The following is a 14,633-nucleotide window of genomic DNA, read 5'->3' on the forward strand; positions in this document are numbered from 1 at the left end:
CACTCGGTTAATACAAGTGTGTCGCTCAAACATCCACAATAACCGCTACAGCTTATGCGGTGCCTCTGATAGCGGTTAAATCAAGGTTAAAAATAGAATGATTGTTAAAGTTTTGATGTTGGTGTCAAATGTTGTATTGGTGTTTAAATTTTTTACTAAAGTAAAAGTAGAATGATTTACATAGTTTAGTTCTAAATCTGTTTTGAAACTAAATTGACTAGCTAGGAGTAGCTCCGTTTCGCTCTAAGATGATTATTTACTTATAATTTTAGTAGCTACATATCAATATATGGATAATTTGCTATTCTATCCGATTAAGACTGTTCGCCGAAATAAAAACCTTAGTACTAAATAAAACAATTTTTTTCAAACACATAGCGGTTCATACTCTGCAACACATTAACATTGTGTCAACAATGACATGGTGTTCCGTGAAATAATTCAAATATTTATCTCCTTAGAAGCAGAAGATTCAGGATTACATAAAAAAACTACCCGATACTTTCTTCGAGTTTTGCTGTTAGCAACATATTTTGCGATTCATTTTTATTTATATTGAAAGTATTTTAAGGTTTTCTTCATCGTTATTTAAACGTATCATGCTCACGCTCCGCTCAGAAACTCGCTATATTTGACAACGCAACCCATACATAAAAGGCCCAGGTACAATCATGTAAAAAAGCTGCTGGCGGAGAAATTTAATTAAGATGATATATGAGACGCGGACTAACGGGTACAGTCGCGAGATCAAGATAAAATACGAAGATAAATACGATAACGGATTCAGGGGTTATCCTTTGTTTTATTATTGCATTTCGACAAGGATTTATTATATTAGTTTTGGTAAATAATTAACTAACAGGAAATAAAAAACATCAGACGTAATTAGTAAATTTAATATTGTTGCCTCTATAATATATGCATTTAAAATATTGTTGCCATGGTAATAAGCTGAGAATGATTAATACATATTGTCCAAACTTTTCACTTTGACAGTACCTACCTACCCAAGCTTTCGCATTACCGCATTCTTATTCAAAACTATACACAAAATATCTTAACAAAGCGATTGTCGTTGATCGTAATAAAATACAATAAAAAAAGAACATTAAAAAGTCAGGCAGGCTCAAAATATTATGACAATAAAAAGTCAAAATAAGTAGATTATATTATATTTCTAACCAAAGACAACATTCATATTACAGATACGGAAACTATTTATCCTGAACGATAAAGCTATTTCAGTTGTGACTTTTTAGAAATTTTCATTTTTCTTCTAAAGGAAGTGGCGCATTCATTTTGTGTTCTCAGAAGTAATCAAAAGTCTATATTTGACGTTCTCAAATAAGGGTTTATGCACACTGTCTTCCAATCAAAACCGTTTAACTTCTCTCTTTCCAATTGTACTGTAAAACAATATGAAACAACGAAATAGAGAGATTCGTAGATAGAGACGTACGTAGAAAATTCGCCCCAAGTAAAATTTAGTCTTAGTTTTGGCATCGGCGATATGAGCGAGACATAAACGAATGTGGCGCCACCAATGGAGAATTAATTAAAAGTACAAAAAACGGTTAAGTATGTTTAACACATAAATAATACTTTACTAAGTTTTGTAAATTAAAATGTCGTCGTTCATATTTTGGTGATTAAAAAACTACTTTTAAATTAAACTGGCCAATTTAGTGGATGAGTGAATTAGCGATATGTCAATTGGCTCCCAAGAAGACAGTGTACGAGAGAAAGAGAATTACTTGTTTTGTCAGGGGAAACTTTTTTTTTCCACAACGTAATATGAGCAGCTAAGCATCAGATCGTGTCTCTGAAAGGCTATAAAAAAACTATGGGGTATATTTCTCTATGCTGGTCAGTCATGAAGTGTACGAACACCCTTACCTCAATGACAATATATTTTATCGACTCTATTCCTGAGACCGGCGCGGGCGCAGGCCGGAAGTCGTTATTTAAGATTCTTGTTCGCTTGTGATTATTAATTTTAACTTTTATTTTACTTAGATTTATAGCGTGTACCAATATAAAATGGAAAGTTTAAAAAGTTATTTAATTAAGTCGAATTAAATGAATTTAAGATTTTTTTAGTATATAGATAATATAAATAATGTATTGTGCTAAAAAGTACATTAAATTATTTTTAATACAAAATTGTTTTAATACATAAATTATAATATACCATACGCTCGAAAACCAACATTGCATTAATATAAAATAATCGTCACAAATTCAATTTTCGAACGTCAAACTTAATTTAAAGAGACAAGTGCGCGACACCGGAAACGCGTCTATTCCCAACCGGACGCAACATGGTTTATTGTCTCCGTCGTTAACACCTAACTCGTTATGTTAACCGATTATCGATGTCGAGTTTTGACATTCGATTACAGATTAATCGTTTATCTATACGATAATTGATGCGCCGTCCGTTTTTGGTAATCAATTTTGGGTAGATAGTGCGCTTTAATTAATCGTTTTAATTTCAAAATATATTTTATAGTTGATTTAATTCTATCTAAAATTACCGTAAGGGCATGATTATGTTATGTTAGGCTTAATACGCAATATTTAGTCACTCAAGATACTCTCGTCATATGGAACATGGTGTAATGGTTGCAGCTGCTTACAAACATTGTGTAAAAAAAATCTTGGCGATTAAAAAGAGTGGCGGAGAGTTTATTGCCAGTTTTTCTCTTCCGTTCTACGCCCTTGATTTGAGAACTGGCAGTAAATGTAAAATTGGAATCATTTAATGTATATTTCTTTGTTTTGATGTTCATAAGTGTACATTGTTACCTATATGAATAAATGATTTTTTATTTTTTTTACGATAGAAGTTACGCAATATCCAAACATTGCGTAACTTCTATCTAGTTGCCAACAACTAATCACGATACTTTAAAATATTTTGTTTTCAACGTACATAAACGCTAGTTAAGGTTAGTTATTATATTAGAATTTATTTATACTGAAAATATTTATAGTGACATAATATTGTACTGTACTTAATTGATTCTATTTTCTATTTCGTATACATATTTTGTTTAATAATGCTTCTTCTAATGATTCTTCCGCTACTTCCTACTTTCTGCTTTGTATGTTGCCTAAGTATTTTCTCTGTATATATTATAAATTAATATAAAAAATATATACTATTACTTATAAGCCACAAAAAATTCCAGGTCACAAGAGAAAAGCAGCTCCAGCGACAAGTCGTCAGAGCAGAGCAGCAATAACAGCAAAGAACAGAACAAGAAGCCACATATAAAGAAACCATTGAACGCTTTCATGCTCTATATGAAAGAGATGCGGGCAAAGGTGGTGGCTGAGTGTACGCTCAAGGAATCGGCGGCCATCAACCAAATACTTGGTAGACGGGTAAGTTGATTGGTGATTGATGGTTTTTGCTTCTAATGTTAAGATAATTCGCAAGAAAAGCAAAAAAAAATAATTTAAAAAAGTACTTTTTTCGTTTGATAAAAGAAGTAATAATAATAAAGAAAAATATTTAATAAACAAGTGATTTCGATATGTTTCGAAATATTGTCAATTTTGTAATTACTTTACCATATTAATAAACTTCTATCTAACAGGAATTAGCAAAAATCAACAATGTCTGAAAATACCAAACTTTATGGACACTTTTAATCACAAAATCCATTATTTCGTTCAGAATGGTTTTAATAAAAGGCAATCGTTGGATTTTGGCAAATTAAAATTAACAGTGTCCATAGAGGTTTTGTCGTTCTGTTTAATTTAATGATATGATTTTTCACACCTGTTCATTTATTCCTAGAGGCATTTCAGAGTTTCTGTTATGATGTGCTCATTGTGAATCTTGTTAGGAATACGGTTCGTGATTAGGGTAGGGTTGCCAACCAGTTCGTTGCAAATCACCCAACAAAAATATGCTCTTCATATTTCTCACAAGATTAAGCGATTACTATGTTAAACGAACATTATTCAAATACAGGTTGGTCTAAAGTTGGCCATAAACATGGCTTGTCGTAAACAGATGTGTGTAGAATTTAAGTTACTTAAATGCTTATATTTTTGTACAACCCTGAAGTTGGTAGCCCTAATCGTCCGACACTGATCGTGTAAACAACGGACTCGACTCGCAAGACAATGACTCGGCCGCCGTGGCCATATCAGCAATCTATTATAGATGTATTGAATAATAAGTAACGTACACAGTTTTATTCCAGAAGCAGTTGGGATATTTCTAAATGCTTACAAATTGTAGCTTAAAAATGCTATTGTTGTCACTCGTATTATTATTACTAAATATTACTATAAATTTGACGTAATAAGTCAACAATATTTTATCGAAAGTTTAACAAAAAATGATTACTTCAAAGCGATTATTGAAGTGTTCCAACTGCAAAGAATAATCTGTGGTTAAACTCGGCAGTATTCTCAGAACTGCGCCGTTACGCTTCCAAGAAAGAAACATGCCAAGATAGACCCAGCAAATAGACCATGATACCTTTAGCTTAATGCGCAAAAATGTTTACACAAACACTGGCTATATCATTTTACTCATAACTTATTTTTAAAAGCATATAATCATTCTTTTTATTTTTTTATTGATGAATATTGTGTAAGATCTGCTGGGTCTAACTTGTTGGTTCAATCATATTCCTAACAAGAGCCACAATCGCTGTCTGTACATGGATGGGGTTAACTAAATAACATTGAACGCAGTGGCACTCGTTGAGTCGCGAGGAGCAAGCAAAGTACTATGAGAAAGCGAGACAAGAGAGACAGCTCCATATGCAGCTATACCCCGGTTGGAGCGCCAGGGACAACTACGGTTACGGTTCCAAAAAGAAAAAACGGAAAAAGGACCGCGGTCCCGCCGAACTGGGAGGTATTGGACCTTGGTCGTGGACCCGACACGCGGGATGGGTTGTCACGTCGACGCTTGTGTACACTCGCTTTACCCTCCCTTCCGGAGCCACTCCCACTAACTCGCCCCGGGGCCGCTTGCCCTCCGGGCTCCAGGGCTCCTAACACAACTAACCGGCTCGCTCACCCCTCACCCGTCCCTGTATGTGAGTGTGCGTGTGTGCGTGTTCTCTAATGTGTTAGTACGGCGGCCGATGGTGCCTGTGCTAGAAAAGCGGCCGGAACCAAGTCGGGACGCGCGCGGGGCCTCGTTCGCCTCCAGGCCCTGAGACGCCGCCCCGCGCGCGCTAGCTGTTGCGTGTTCTGTGTACTGTAGTCGTCGAGTGGTGTACTCGTGCTCCTAAATCCCCGAACGATCGGAAACTATATTGGTTTGATCTGTGTCGAAGCGCGACGACCGACCGCAGAATAGGTTCTGTGAGGAACAATTGGCCATTCTCATTACTGGGGCGTAGGTTCAAAATTTATGGGGCTCACTGCGGGCTGTTTTTCTAGCACCAGCTTAGGGCGCGGTCGCGAACCACCGTCGATGTGAATTCTCTTTTCTTTCCATATTGCGGCGTTCGTACAGTGGCATGCCCTTGGCCGCGAGGAACAAGCCAAGTATTACGAGTTGGCGCGGCGTGAACGCCAACTGCACATGCAGCTCTATCCCGATTGGTCGTCTAGGGCTAATACGCAAAGGGGCAAGAAGAGGAAACGAAAGCAGGAGACAACCGATGGAGGTATTGCCTTTCAACGTCTGCAGCCAATCCTATCCGCGGTCCCTCCTTATTCCTCGGTAATCAGACAATAAAGGAAACATTTAACATATTACGAAACTCGGCCGCAATTCCTGATTTCCTGACATGGTCAGCAACAGACGTCTCGCACGTAATTCTCGACGCTCAGGCCCAGTTAATGAGGTCAATTAATGAAGGATTAGCTAGAGACGTCGGTTGCCCCCTCCCGCCTCCTCCCCTCCTGGCCGCACCCATGAGTTCAATTGCTTTGAACTTCGCTCCAAATCAACGGAGCGATGTAGAAATATTGCCGAATGTCTATGGTTGAAGGGGTACAAGGTTGTAGTTAATGAGCATTTTTATTTAATATTTATGGCATTTATTTATTTTGTTCTTTTGTAATTACAATGCTACTTATGAGAACAACCCTGATTTAAGTGGCACTCCTTCGAAGGTTGTCCCGGTTTTTGGCTTTCCTGCTCCGTGCGCCTATGAGTCCGGGGAGCGTGCATGTTTATCGACAACAGTCATTGAACACATGAGTAATTGCTTCGCAGGAAGTCTTGATGTACAATATAAAGGCTGGGACAGCCTTCTTGATCTATGCGAGTATGCTAAGGAGTAGTGTGAAGTGCCGTATGCATGAAGAGGTCCTGTTATCCCATGTCGCGTCAGGACTGGGAGAAGGGACGCCGGGTCCGACTCGAACGAAAGCCGACGCATCTGTGTCTGCGGTGTTATACAATGATATTGGCCAAAATAATATACATTTATTTTGATTCCGGAGAACCTATTCTGCTTCAATATGCTTATGAGCGACAACTTTATTTGTGATTTTTTTCGACTTGTATCGTAGTTAGTGTTTTTGTTTCGATGCGAGTAGAGTGCTATTTTTAAACCAATGTTTTTTCCGTTTTACCCTTTTATTTCATTTATCCCGATCCCACCTTGCATGATTAACGAGGAGGCTGGTGTTTGGTGCATGTGCCTTAGTTATTTCTAGTTTAGCGTTATTTTAAGATGCTTAAAATTATAATTCAGTTTTTTAGCCTAACTGGCGTCTCGGCCATTATATATAATTAAAATTGTCATTACCGCATTTACTGTACAGGCCCTTTAATTTGCTCTCAAGATATTTTTCATTTGCAATAATTACCTATTCAATATATAAAAAGCTTTTACCTTCGAACATGTTCTGTATATGTGTTAACGCTTAACATATAAAATTTCAGGTAATAACTTAAAGAAATGTCGAGCGAGATACGGTCTCGATCAACAGAACCAGTGGTGCAAACCTTGCAGGTGGGTTTGACAATTCTCTTTTTATTTGCTTTCAAAACCAAAGTATCTTGGTACGTTTCTCGGTTTTTATTTCAATTTATATTGTTTCTATGTGGAAAGACTTGGCTTATGTTTGTCTTTGTTTTATTCATACTTGGCCAAGACGAGCCTGGTCGTAACATATTTTGTTTTAACATCGGCCTATTGCGATTGAATATTTAGTTAGACGTATTATTATTCCGTTGAAAGGAGCTGTCATATTGTTACGCGCGGCCCTTAGCGTTCAGGGTTTTTCGAATTATGCGACGCTAATTCAGAAAATGTGTCTTTTCACAAAGAAATAAGATGTAGAAAGAACCGATATAGATTTTTTTGAAAGTAGACAAAGTGTGGACGATGTAGTTATAGGTCTAGAGAAGATAGCTGTTATTAAGATCAGAGATGGGGCAATCATTTGTCGACAAAAGCTTTCAAAAAAATCTTGACACATTTTCTGAATATCGCTCGTTTATAAGGGTCATTGAGAAATATATAGCAGTAAGTTAAGTGTTTTATCGAAACTGTTACTTATCGAAATGTTTTTTCCACTCATGATTGCCGCTTCTCACGGATCGATGCTGGATTCTGCTGGCACTATTGGTATAATTACTATCCAATATTTTCACGTTACCAAACGCCACTTGACTCTTCAAATGTACTCAACTGATAAACTTACGTTCCTTCTCACAATTGCTTTTCACTAACCCTTCTTATACTGTCCTTTTCTTCCTCATTACTGTCAAATTATTTCTCTCTTTTATAACAATACTTTTGCGATGTAGTCCTGAGTCAAGTAGTGTAATGGTATCAGGTGGGTTAGGGCTTCTCCGACCAGAGCCGGCTACGCCTCTTCCTCCCGCCAGCCTGGTCGGAAGCCCCCCACAGGAACCCACGTATGTGAACCTCTAGTGCCGGCCAACCACCGCCGCTGGAAACACGGTCAGTTTGTAGTGCGCGAGTTGGACATCGCTTTTGTGGCATGGTCTTTGATCCTTTGATGTTTTTATAACGTTTGACTCATCAGCTAGACAGTTTTTAGCTTTGAGGCAAATGCTTGTGTGTTATTTGATTTCAAATTTCTATTTTTTAATGCAGTTTTAATATGTACACATAGTACGTGCAAACGTTCTGTGTTAAGTTTTTGGTTAGCAAATTGTTGAATGCTTTTTTTATTTTTAATGAATATTGAGGATTTGCTTTAAACATTTATTTAAGTGTAGAAATGTCTCGTCGTTGTTCCGTATTCGAATTCGATGTTTTTTTGTTTTTTTTTCTTATGCGGCATGAGCGTCAATTAGTATTTCGTGTGTTTCTTTTAACAATTTCTTTCGCATGGTTTTAGTTAACTATTTTGTTTTTGTCGTAGGTCGTTTCTAAAAAGTAGAATAATTTTTTGACGTACAGTAGTGGTTTGTAATCTCATCCTCGTAAATATTACGATTATCCCTGAGAACTATTTAAATTATATAAAAAAATCGATTTTGAAAACGAACTCAAAATACACTATACTTTCAATACAAAACATTATGAAAACTATTACTGTATTGTCGACCGTATTATTTATTAACAGTTTATTCATCAAAGTTAACCGACCAATTGGTAACATTTCAGGCGGAAGAAGAAGTGCGTGCGGTACATGGAAGCCCTCGCAGCGGCCGGAGGGACCGTCCCTCTGCCCATGCAGACGCCCCAGTCCCCCTGTTCTGAGGAGGATGTCAAACTGGAGGAGATGTCCGACGCCTCCAGTGACGAGGCAGACACTCCCCTCAACTCAGCGTCGAGCCCCGGCGGGCTGAGCGCACTTTCATCCCTTGCTTCACCGGCCTCGGATCCGCCCCCTCCGCCCCGCAATCCCGTTGGGACGAACCCCCGGGACGCGAATAACCCCCTTTCCGTGAATCAATTAACTTCCCAAACGTGGCCGCGCGCTGCGCAAGCTAGGCCGGGACATGAAGTGATATCTGTGTCATAGTGGTGGACGTCCGGTGCCAGCCGACGCACGAATGCGACTGAACGCGGACCGGCGTAAATTGTGAATTGACTGTTTTAACGTATACCCTCCGATGACTTTGATTCGTATGCGACTATTGTCCACATATCTTGACTTGATTACAAATGTTTTACTATTTTCAAATTATCTCAACGACATAAGTCGACAAGTATATTGCTAGTCTTATATCGATTGATTGAAGTTTATCAAAGTATAAAGATTTTCGAAAGGTATGTGGGTAGTAATTTGACGTTTATTCGCACTTGTTAACTTCATATCAAAGTCATTATTGAGTATATGTTGTTCTCTGGACCTTTGCTGTGATCAGTCGTACAGTGTTGTGTTCAATGCCATCTGTTTGTTTGGTCCGGAACTTGGTTGTGATAAAAGGTACCAAGAAACAAACTCTGGTTACAGCGTTATTCAAAGGTTATAATCGGGTGCTAATCCAAACGGGTCTTCAATGGTTTTTAGGATTACCTATATGTGTGATCATTTATTTTAATTCAGCTTGGAAATCAAACATATTCTTTTTACAATATAAAGTAGATTTTTAAGCTTTCTGGCCTAACAGTAAACCCTACCCCATATGAGGTATTTCTGAAAACCATGCCGTTCTGTAAGCATATGTACATTAAATATAATCTTGTATTCGAAAAATTTTTGTAAAATATATCTTAACATTACCACATTAGTCCCGATAACAGTCATTTCAACTGATCTCAGATTTATAAGCACTTTGACATAATTTCCTTTTCTCTTTCCAAACTTGAGTCCAATGCAAAGTTGCCATTTTATTATTCGACCTTTACAAAAAAGTACTTATTTCCTGCATTGTTATATAATCTTTTGTCTGGGAAATTGTGCATACATGAAATGATTAGCATTTTAATGTCATTATTAGTAATTCAAATGCATATTGTAAGCAACACATAAGCGCTATTTTTTATTAGTTTTAGTTTTTGACAAATGGCAATCCTAGTCTAAGAATCCATCAGACTAGTCACGCCTTCTCGTGCCATTATAATTGACGTAGGCAAACGCCGCCATAGTTTTGGGCTCATATGTTCGGATATTTTTACCGTTTGATGTCGAATCGCACAGTCGTTATTTCCTGTTCATAGAGAATGTGTAAACGTTTATTGTTTTTGTTACTGATATTCATGTTTCGTACTATTACTTATACTAGCTTCTTAGATCTATGGACCAAGTTTATATTTGTAAGGCATCAAAACAGATACAAAATCATTAGATTGAAAAAGTTGCAATTATGTATTTGTTTTATTATAGTTAAAAGTGGTTATGGCCTTTACTTTATTTACACATAAAATTCTAAATGTATAATTTTTGTATTATGGATTTATATGTTTTGACACATTATCTGTGGACAGATGGCGTTACTCGCCAATTTGCTCTCTCACAGATTAACAATCCTAACCTCAACGGCCTGCACTTGAAGGTTCCAGATAGTTTTAGACTTTAGTTTATGGTCCTTCGTGTGCGCATGTATGATAATATTTTAAGGTAACGCGAAGGGCACCTGTTTTTCCGTTGTGCGGAATCGTTAGACTGTCTTAGGTTAGAATAGGCACATTGTATGAGTGGTTTATGATATTTCATAGAAAATGCTCTTTTATGGACTGCATTGGCATGTTTTTATTAAAGGATGAATTTTATGTTTTCACATTAAATAATATTTTTTTATTTTAAATTAATTTTACAGTTTATTTAGAAGAGCATTAGTTACGAAATATTAGTGTATATTACGTGTAAGTACATGCGGTAATTGTATAAAGTAGGTTAACTAACTGTGTCATATTAGAGATAAGTGAACTATTCTACTTACATATTCATATTACTGCTATATAAACAAAGGAAATTTTAAAATATTAGTTAAAATACCGACTCTTTCCTTACATATCCTGTGTATAACATATTTCAAGAGTTGAATGTACATAACTTTGTAATTGAATTTTAACATTCTCTGGTGAAATTGCATTTACTATTGTATTTAAATGTGCCCACGTATGTTCGTTATCCACAACTTTTTTGTTAATTAATTTTTTTATTGTTATTATTAAGAAGTTTAACGTTGTTGATGACAATATCGAACAGAATAAAAAAATTATGAATGTAATCAAAATTTTAGCATTGACTTATTGGGAAATCGTTGACAAACAAACTACAGGATATATACACTTTAAATCAGATTGACTTTGCATGAATATAATGTTGTGCAATACTGGAATTATTATGGGTACTGTATATTTTTATGTAATGTAGCTTTTTCCGTAAAAGTACGTTTAAGTTTTTCTAATTGAAATTTTATAATTTCGGATATTTTATGTTCAGAAAAAAATTATTTTCGTTTTTTTTATATAAACGTGGTGCGGCATGTGCCAAAACAGTTCGCAATGTAATGGACAGTAAATTTATAATCTGTGCCAAATTGAACATTGGGCTTATGTCCTATACCTCTTAAAGCTCTTAAACCTTTATGTTGATAGATTTTATAGGTTGTTTTTATTGTTAAGATGGTAAAGACAGACGGCATTAAGCCAACTATTATTATTTTTTTGTAGGAAAAATTTGTCAAATTAGAAAACTCAATTATTAGGTCTGGACCCATGTCTTGTGTTCAGTTGAACGAATATTATTTTAATAAACAATATTAAATTGTATCTATGGGTTTTATTCATTCACATAGTATGTTTTTCAATTCTGCACCTTGTTTCCTTAATTGTACTGTATTAAAAATTGTAGTTTATCTATAAAATGTAGAACGCCATCTACTGAAACAAAGTAAAATAACGCTTGCTGTCAAGATGTAACATGTAAAATTACCAACAAATGGTAAAGTTTCACGCTCCTTGTAACAGATGGTAGGTGAAAACAGCTAATTATTATTTTTTTATTAATAAACTGTGTATAGTCAAAATATTTTATTTACTTTTGCGAGCGAACTTTTGCTTCAAAGAATTAATGACCACCGTAATAATAATTGTTGAAAAAGTTATTAGAAGAAAATGATATACAAAAAAAGTTAAATTTCTAGTTGGCGGTAGATTTATTATAATTATATTTTCCTGTAGCGTGGCAATTGTTACCGCATGACTTTACAGATTAACTTAATCGTCGTCAAAACCGATTTGAAGTTAAACAAAGAGTTATCAACATAATATCACAAAACCTCATGTTTTAAATTATTTACCTATTGATATATTATAATGTAAAGGTATATAGGTTAAAACAATTTACACATTTATATTTTTTAAATCATGATATATTTGCAGTTTTAAGATAACAATTAATTATTTATTAAGATCTAACATTAATTTATAAAACATATTTTAATGTAATTATCATAAAAATATCACACATATATTTTTGCTATATCTATAACTACTGAGTACAATAAGTAATAAATTTTAAATATCAGTTCAAGAGATATCAGGATTAATACAAAGTTTATCTTGGTCTTTGATTAAATATTTTGAATTTTTGACTAGAAAACACACAAGATGAATACAGGAAGCAATTACTTTAGCTTTCAGCAACAAACAGTTTCGGCAATTCAGTTTCAAGTCGGATAACTCTCACCGTTGATGTCAAATGCCAACTATTATAGGCCCCTTCCTTTTTTGTATCATAGGTCTCAGGAGCCACAAATGTACTATAATATGATATCAACTCATGAGATTGGTCACCATCTAGATCTGCTATGGTTAGGGATCTTTCTTGATATTCTAAATCAGGTTGGCAAGTAGGTAAAGGTACATTGGAATTCATCTGGCCTCTCATACATATTTGTAGTATATCTGTTTGGCTGATGTTAACATGTATATAAGTTTGCAGTTTATCAAATGCAACCAATACTATTCGTTCTGATATGTCATGGGCCACAAAGTTATCATATTTTATAAATGACGATATAGATTCAATGTTAACAGTGGGTCGGTGATAAAATATGTCATATGGATTTTTGGGGCTTGAATTCAGCACATTATACCGTATCTCATCGAATTTCAGTGCACCCTTAGCAAGGTGTGCACTATTCCACTGTCATAATTTTAAAACAAAACCCCGTATAGAGTTTGGGAAAGCAAAATAAGCAGGCTTCATAGCAAACACGTGATTGGCAGTGTATTCCCAAGTAACATTCGTTGTTCCATTTCTTTCTAACAGTAATTTCAAATTTACTTTACATGTTGTAGGACAGTCACCATAATTTTCTACTTTTAGTTTACCAGGTCCATTGATGAATGTTTGTTTTGTGTTGCCTATACTTTTCTTCAAACTTAAATTTATCTTTTTTGATGAAAATGATCCTGATGATGTATCATTGGTAAAGTGGTCTAATTTTAAGAGTTTTTTATATAATTCTGGGTAGATGATTTGTCGTACGGCCTCAGAAGATCCATTTTTACAAATGTATGTGATATTTCCAGTTTCAGAAAGAAGTTTTACTGACAAGCAATTATCAATAGTCATTGGATCACCAATGATATTGCCTGTTGCACCTGATATAATAAGAAGCGAATTGTGGTTTAAGCTTGGGTAAACAGTTGCTACTGTTGCCAAATCAGTTACTTTATCCTTATCCATATCCTTTATAATAATAGGAAAGTCAATGGACACAATGTTGCTAAAAACTTTTCCTTGTTTATGAATGTACCAGTAATAAGTTCCAGATAAAGGATTTAATGCAGCAAGTAATCCTTCTGTTCCCGATACTATACAGTCTTTTTGCTTATCCTTATTAACATCTAGAAGGTTACAATTAATTTCCATTGGTATTCTAGTTTCACGAGTGTACCATCCAACTTTACCAGTATTCCCAACAATGAGTAAGACACCATTAACATTATCATTATTGTTTTTGTTATCTTTCATATGATTTCCACGGTATATGAAAATAAGATTCTTAGTTTTAGGAATAGCTCCATCAACAACTTGTACAGCACCAGAGAGTTCTATTTCATCATATGGTAACTCCCAGTTAGTACTTTTGTCATGCCATTCATTATTTGTACAGCTACCAACATCTGAACATGGTAAGCCCCATAAGAAGATAATAACAGTGAAGAGGCAAAATAATATTGAGGCTATAAATGCGCATCTACGAGTGAAAGACATTTTATTAGAGATTTCAGATTGTAAAAAGCTAACATTATCCATTGTACTCTCCATCGTATTAAGATTGGTATTATAGTCGTCTAGGTCACTCATACTGTAGTTTTTGGAAGATTGTAAGCCACTGTTGTAATCCAAATTGCTACTCTCTGATGGCTTAATTTTAAGAGCATTTTGAAGTTTCTGATCATCTTCGGATTCAGAATCCGATATAAGTTGTTTCAGTGGAGCATATATACCGCCGTTTCCATTTGTGGACATTGCGCTCAAGATGGGACAGTGTTGTTTACATGGCTACTAGACACTGCAATATTATTGTTAAATTATCACCTTAAACTTTAATTTATATTATCTAGCACTGTTTTATTCTTATATTTTATTTCCTTATTTATTAAAACACCTAAAAGAAAAATCAATACTGCGCGAATTACAAATTTGACAAAGATTTATTTGTCAAGAATTGTTTTATTTTGTCAGCTGTCGTGACTTCACAGTTCACACAGTTGGCAGTTGGTACTTGGTAAACCTTACCTTATGTGGTATCA

The 14,633-nt window shown here is 35.2% G+C and overlaps 2 protein-coding genes across 8 annotated transcripts in view; one reads left to right on the forward strand and one right to left on the reverse strand.

Annotated features, from left to right (window-relative positions):
- LOC110998995 (protein pangolin, isoforms A/H/I/S) overlaps nt 1-11,636 on the forward strand; it is a 112,571-nt gene extending 100,935 nt beyond the window's left edge. For 2 of the 7 annotated variants that reach the window (XM_022267830.2, XM_022267834.2), the window contains 4 exons: nt 3,195-3,390; nt 5,495-5,648; nt 6,878-6,947; nt 8,577-11,636. In XM_022267830.2, the coding sequence (XP_022123522.1) occupies nt 3,195-3,390; nt 5,495-5,648; nt 6,878-6,947; nt 8,577-8,937 (781 nt within the window). In that variant the 3' untranslated portion in view covers nt 8,938-11,636. Of the gene's footprint in view, nt 1-3,194; nt 3,391-4,719; nt 4,886-5,494; nt 5,649-6,877; nt 6,948-7,747; nt 7,905-8,576 lie in introns of all 7 variants that reach the window. The other 5 variants (XM_022267828.2, XM_022267829.2, XM_022267832.2 and 2 more) reach the window with 4 other exon arrangements.
- Nucleotides 11,637-12,594: 958 nt separating this feature from the next.
- Nucleotides 12,595-14,529, reverse strand: LOC110998975 (protein FAM234A). The gene has a single exon (XM_022267801.2). It carries the CDS (start codon nt 14,347-14,349, stop codon nt 13,018-13,020), a length of 1,332 nt encoding a protein of 443 aa, XP_022123493.2. The 5' UTR covers nt 14,350-14,529; the 3' UTR covers nt 12,595-13,017.
- Nucleotides 14,530-14,633: the final 104 nt, after the last annotated feature.

This window comes from Pieris rapae, chromosome 13 (assembly GCF_905147795.1).
Source record: "Pieris rapae chromosome 13, ilPieRapa1.1, whole genome shotgun sequence".
NCBI classification, from domain to species: domain Eukaryota; kingdom Metazoa; phylum Arthropoda; class Insecta; order Lepidoptera; family Pieridae; genus Pieris; species Pieris rapae.

Coding starts and splice junctions, on each gene's coding strand:
- LOC110998975 (XM_022267801.2), bottom strand. CDS start 14,349: ATGTCCACAAATGGAAACGGCGGTATATATGCTCCACTGAAACAACTT.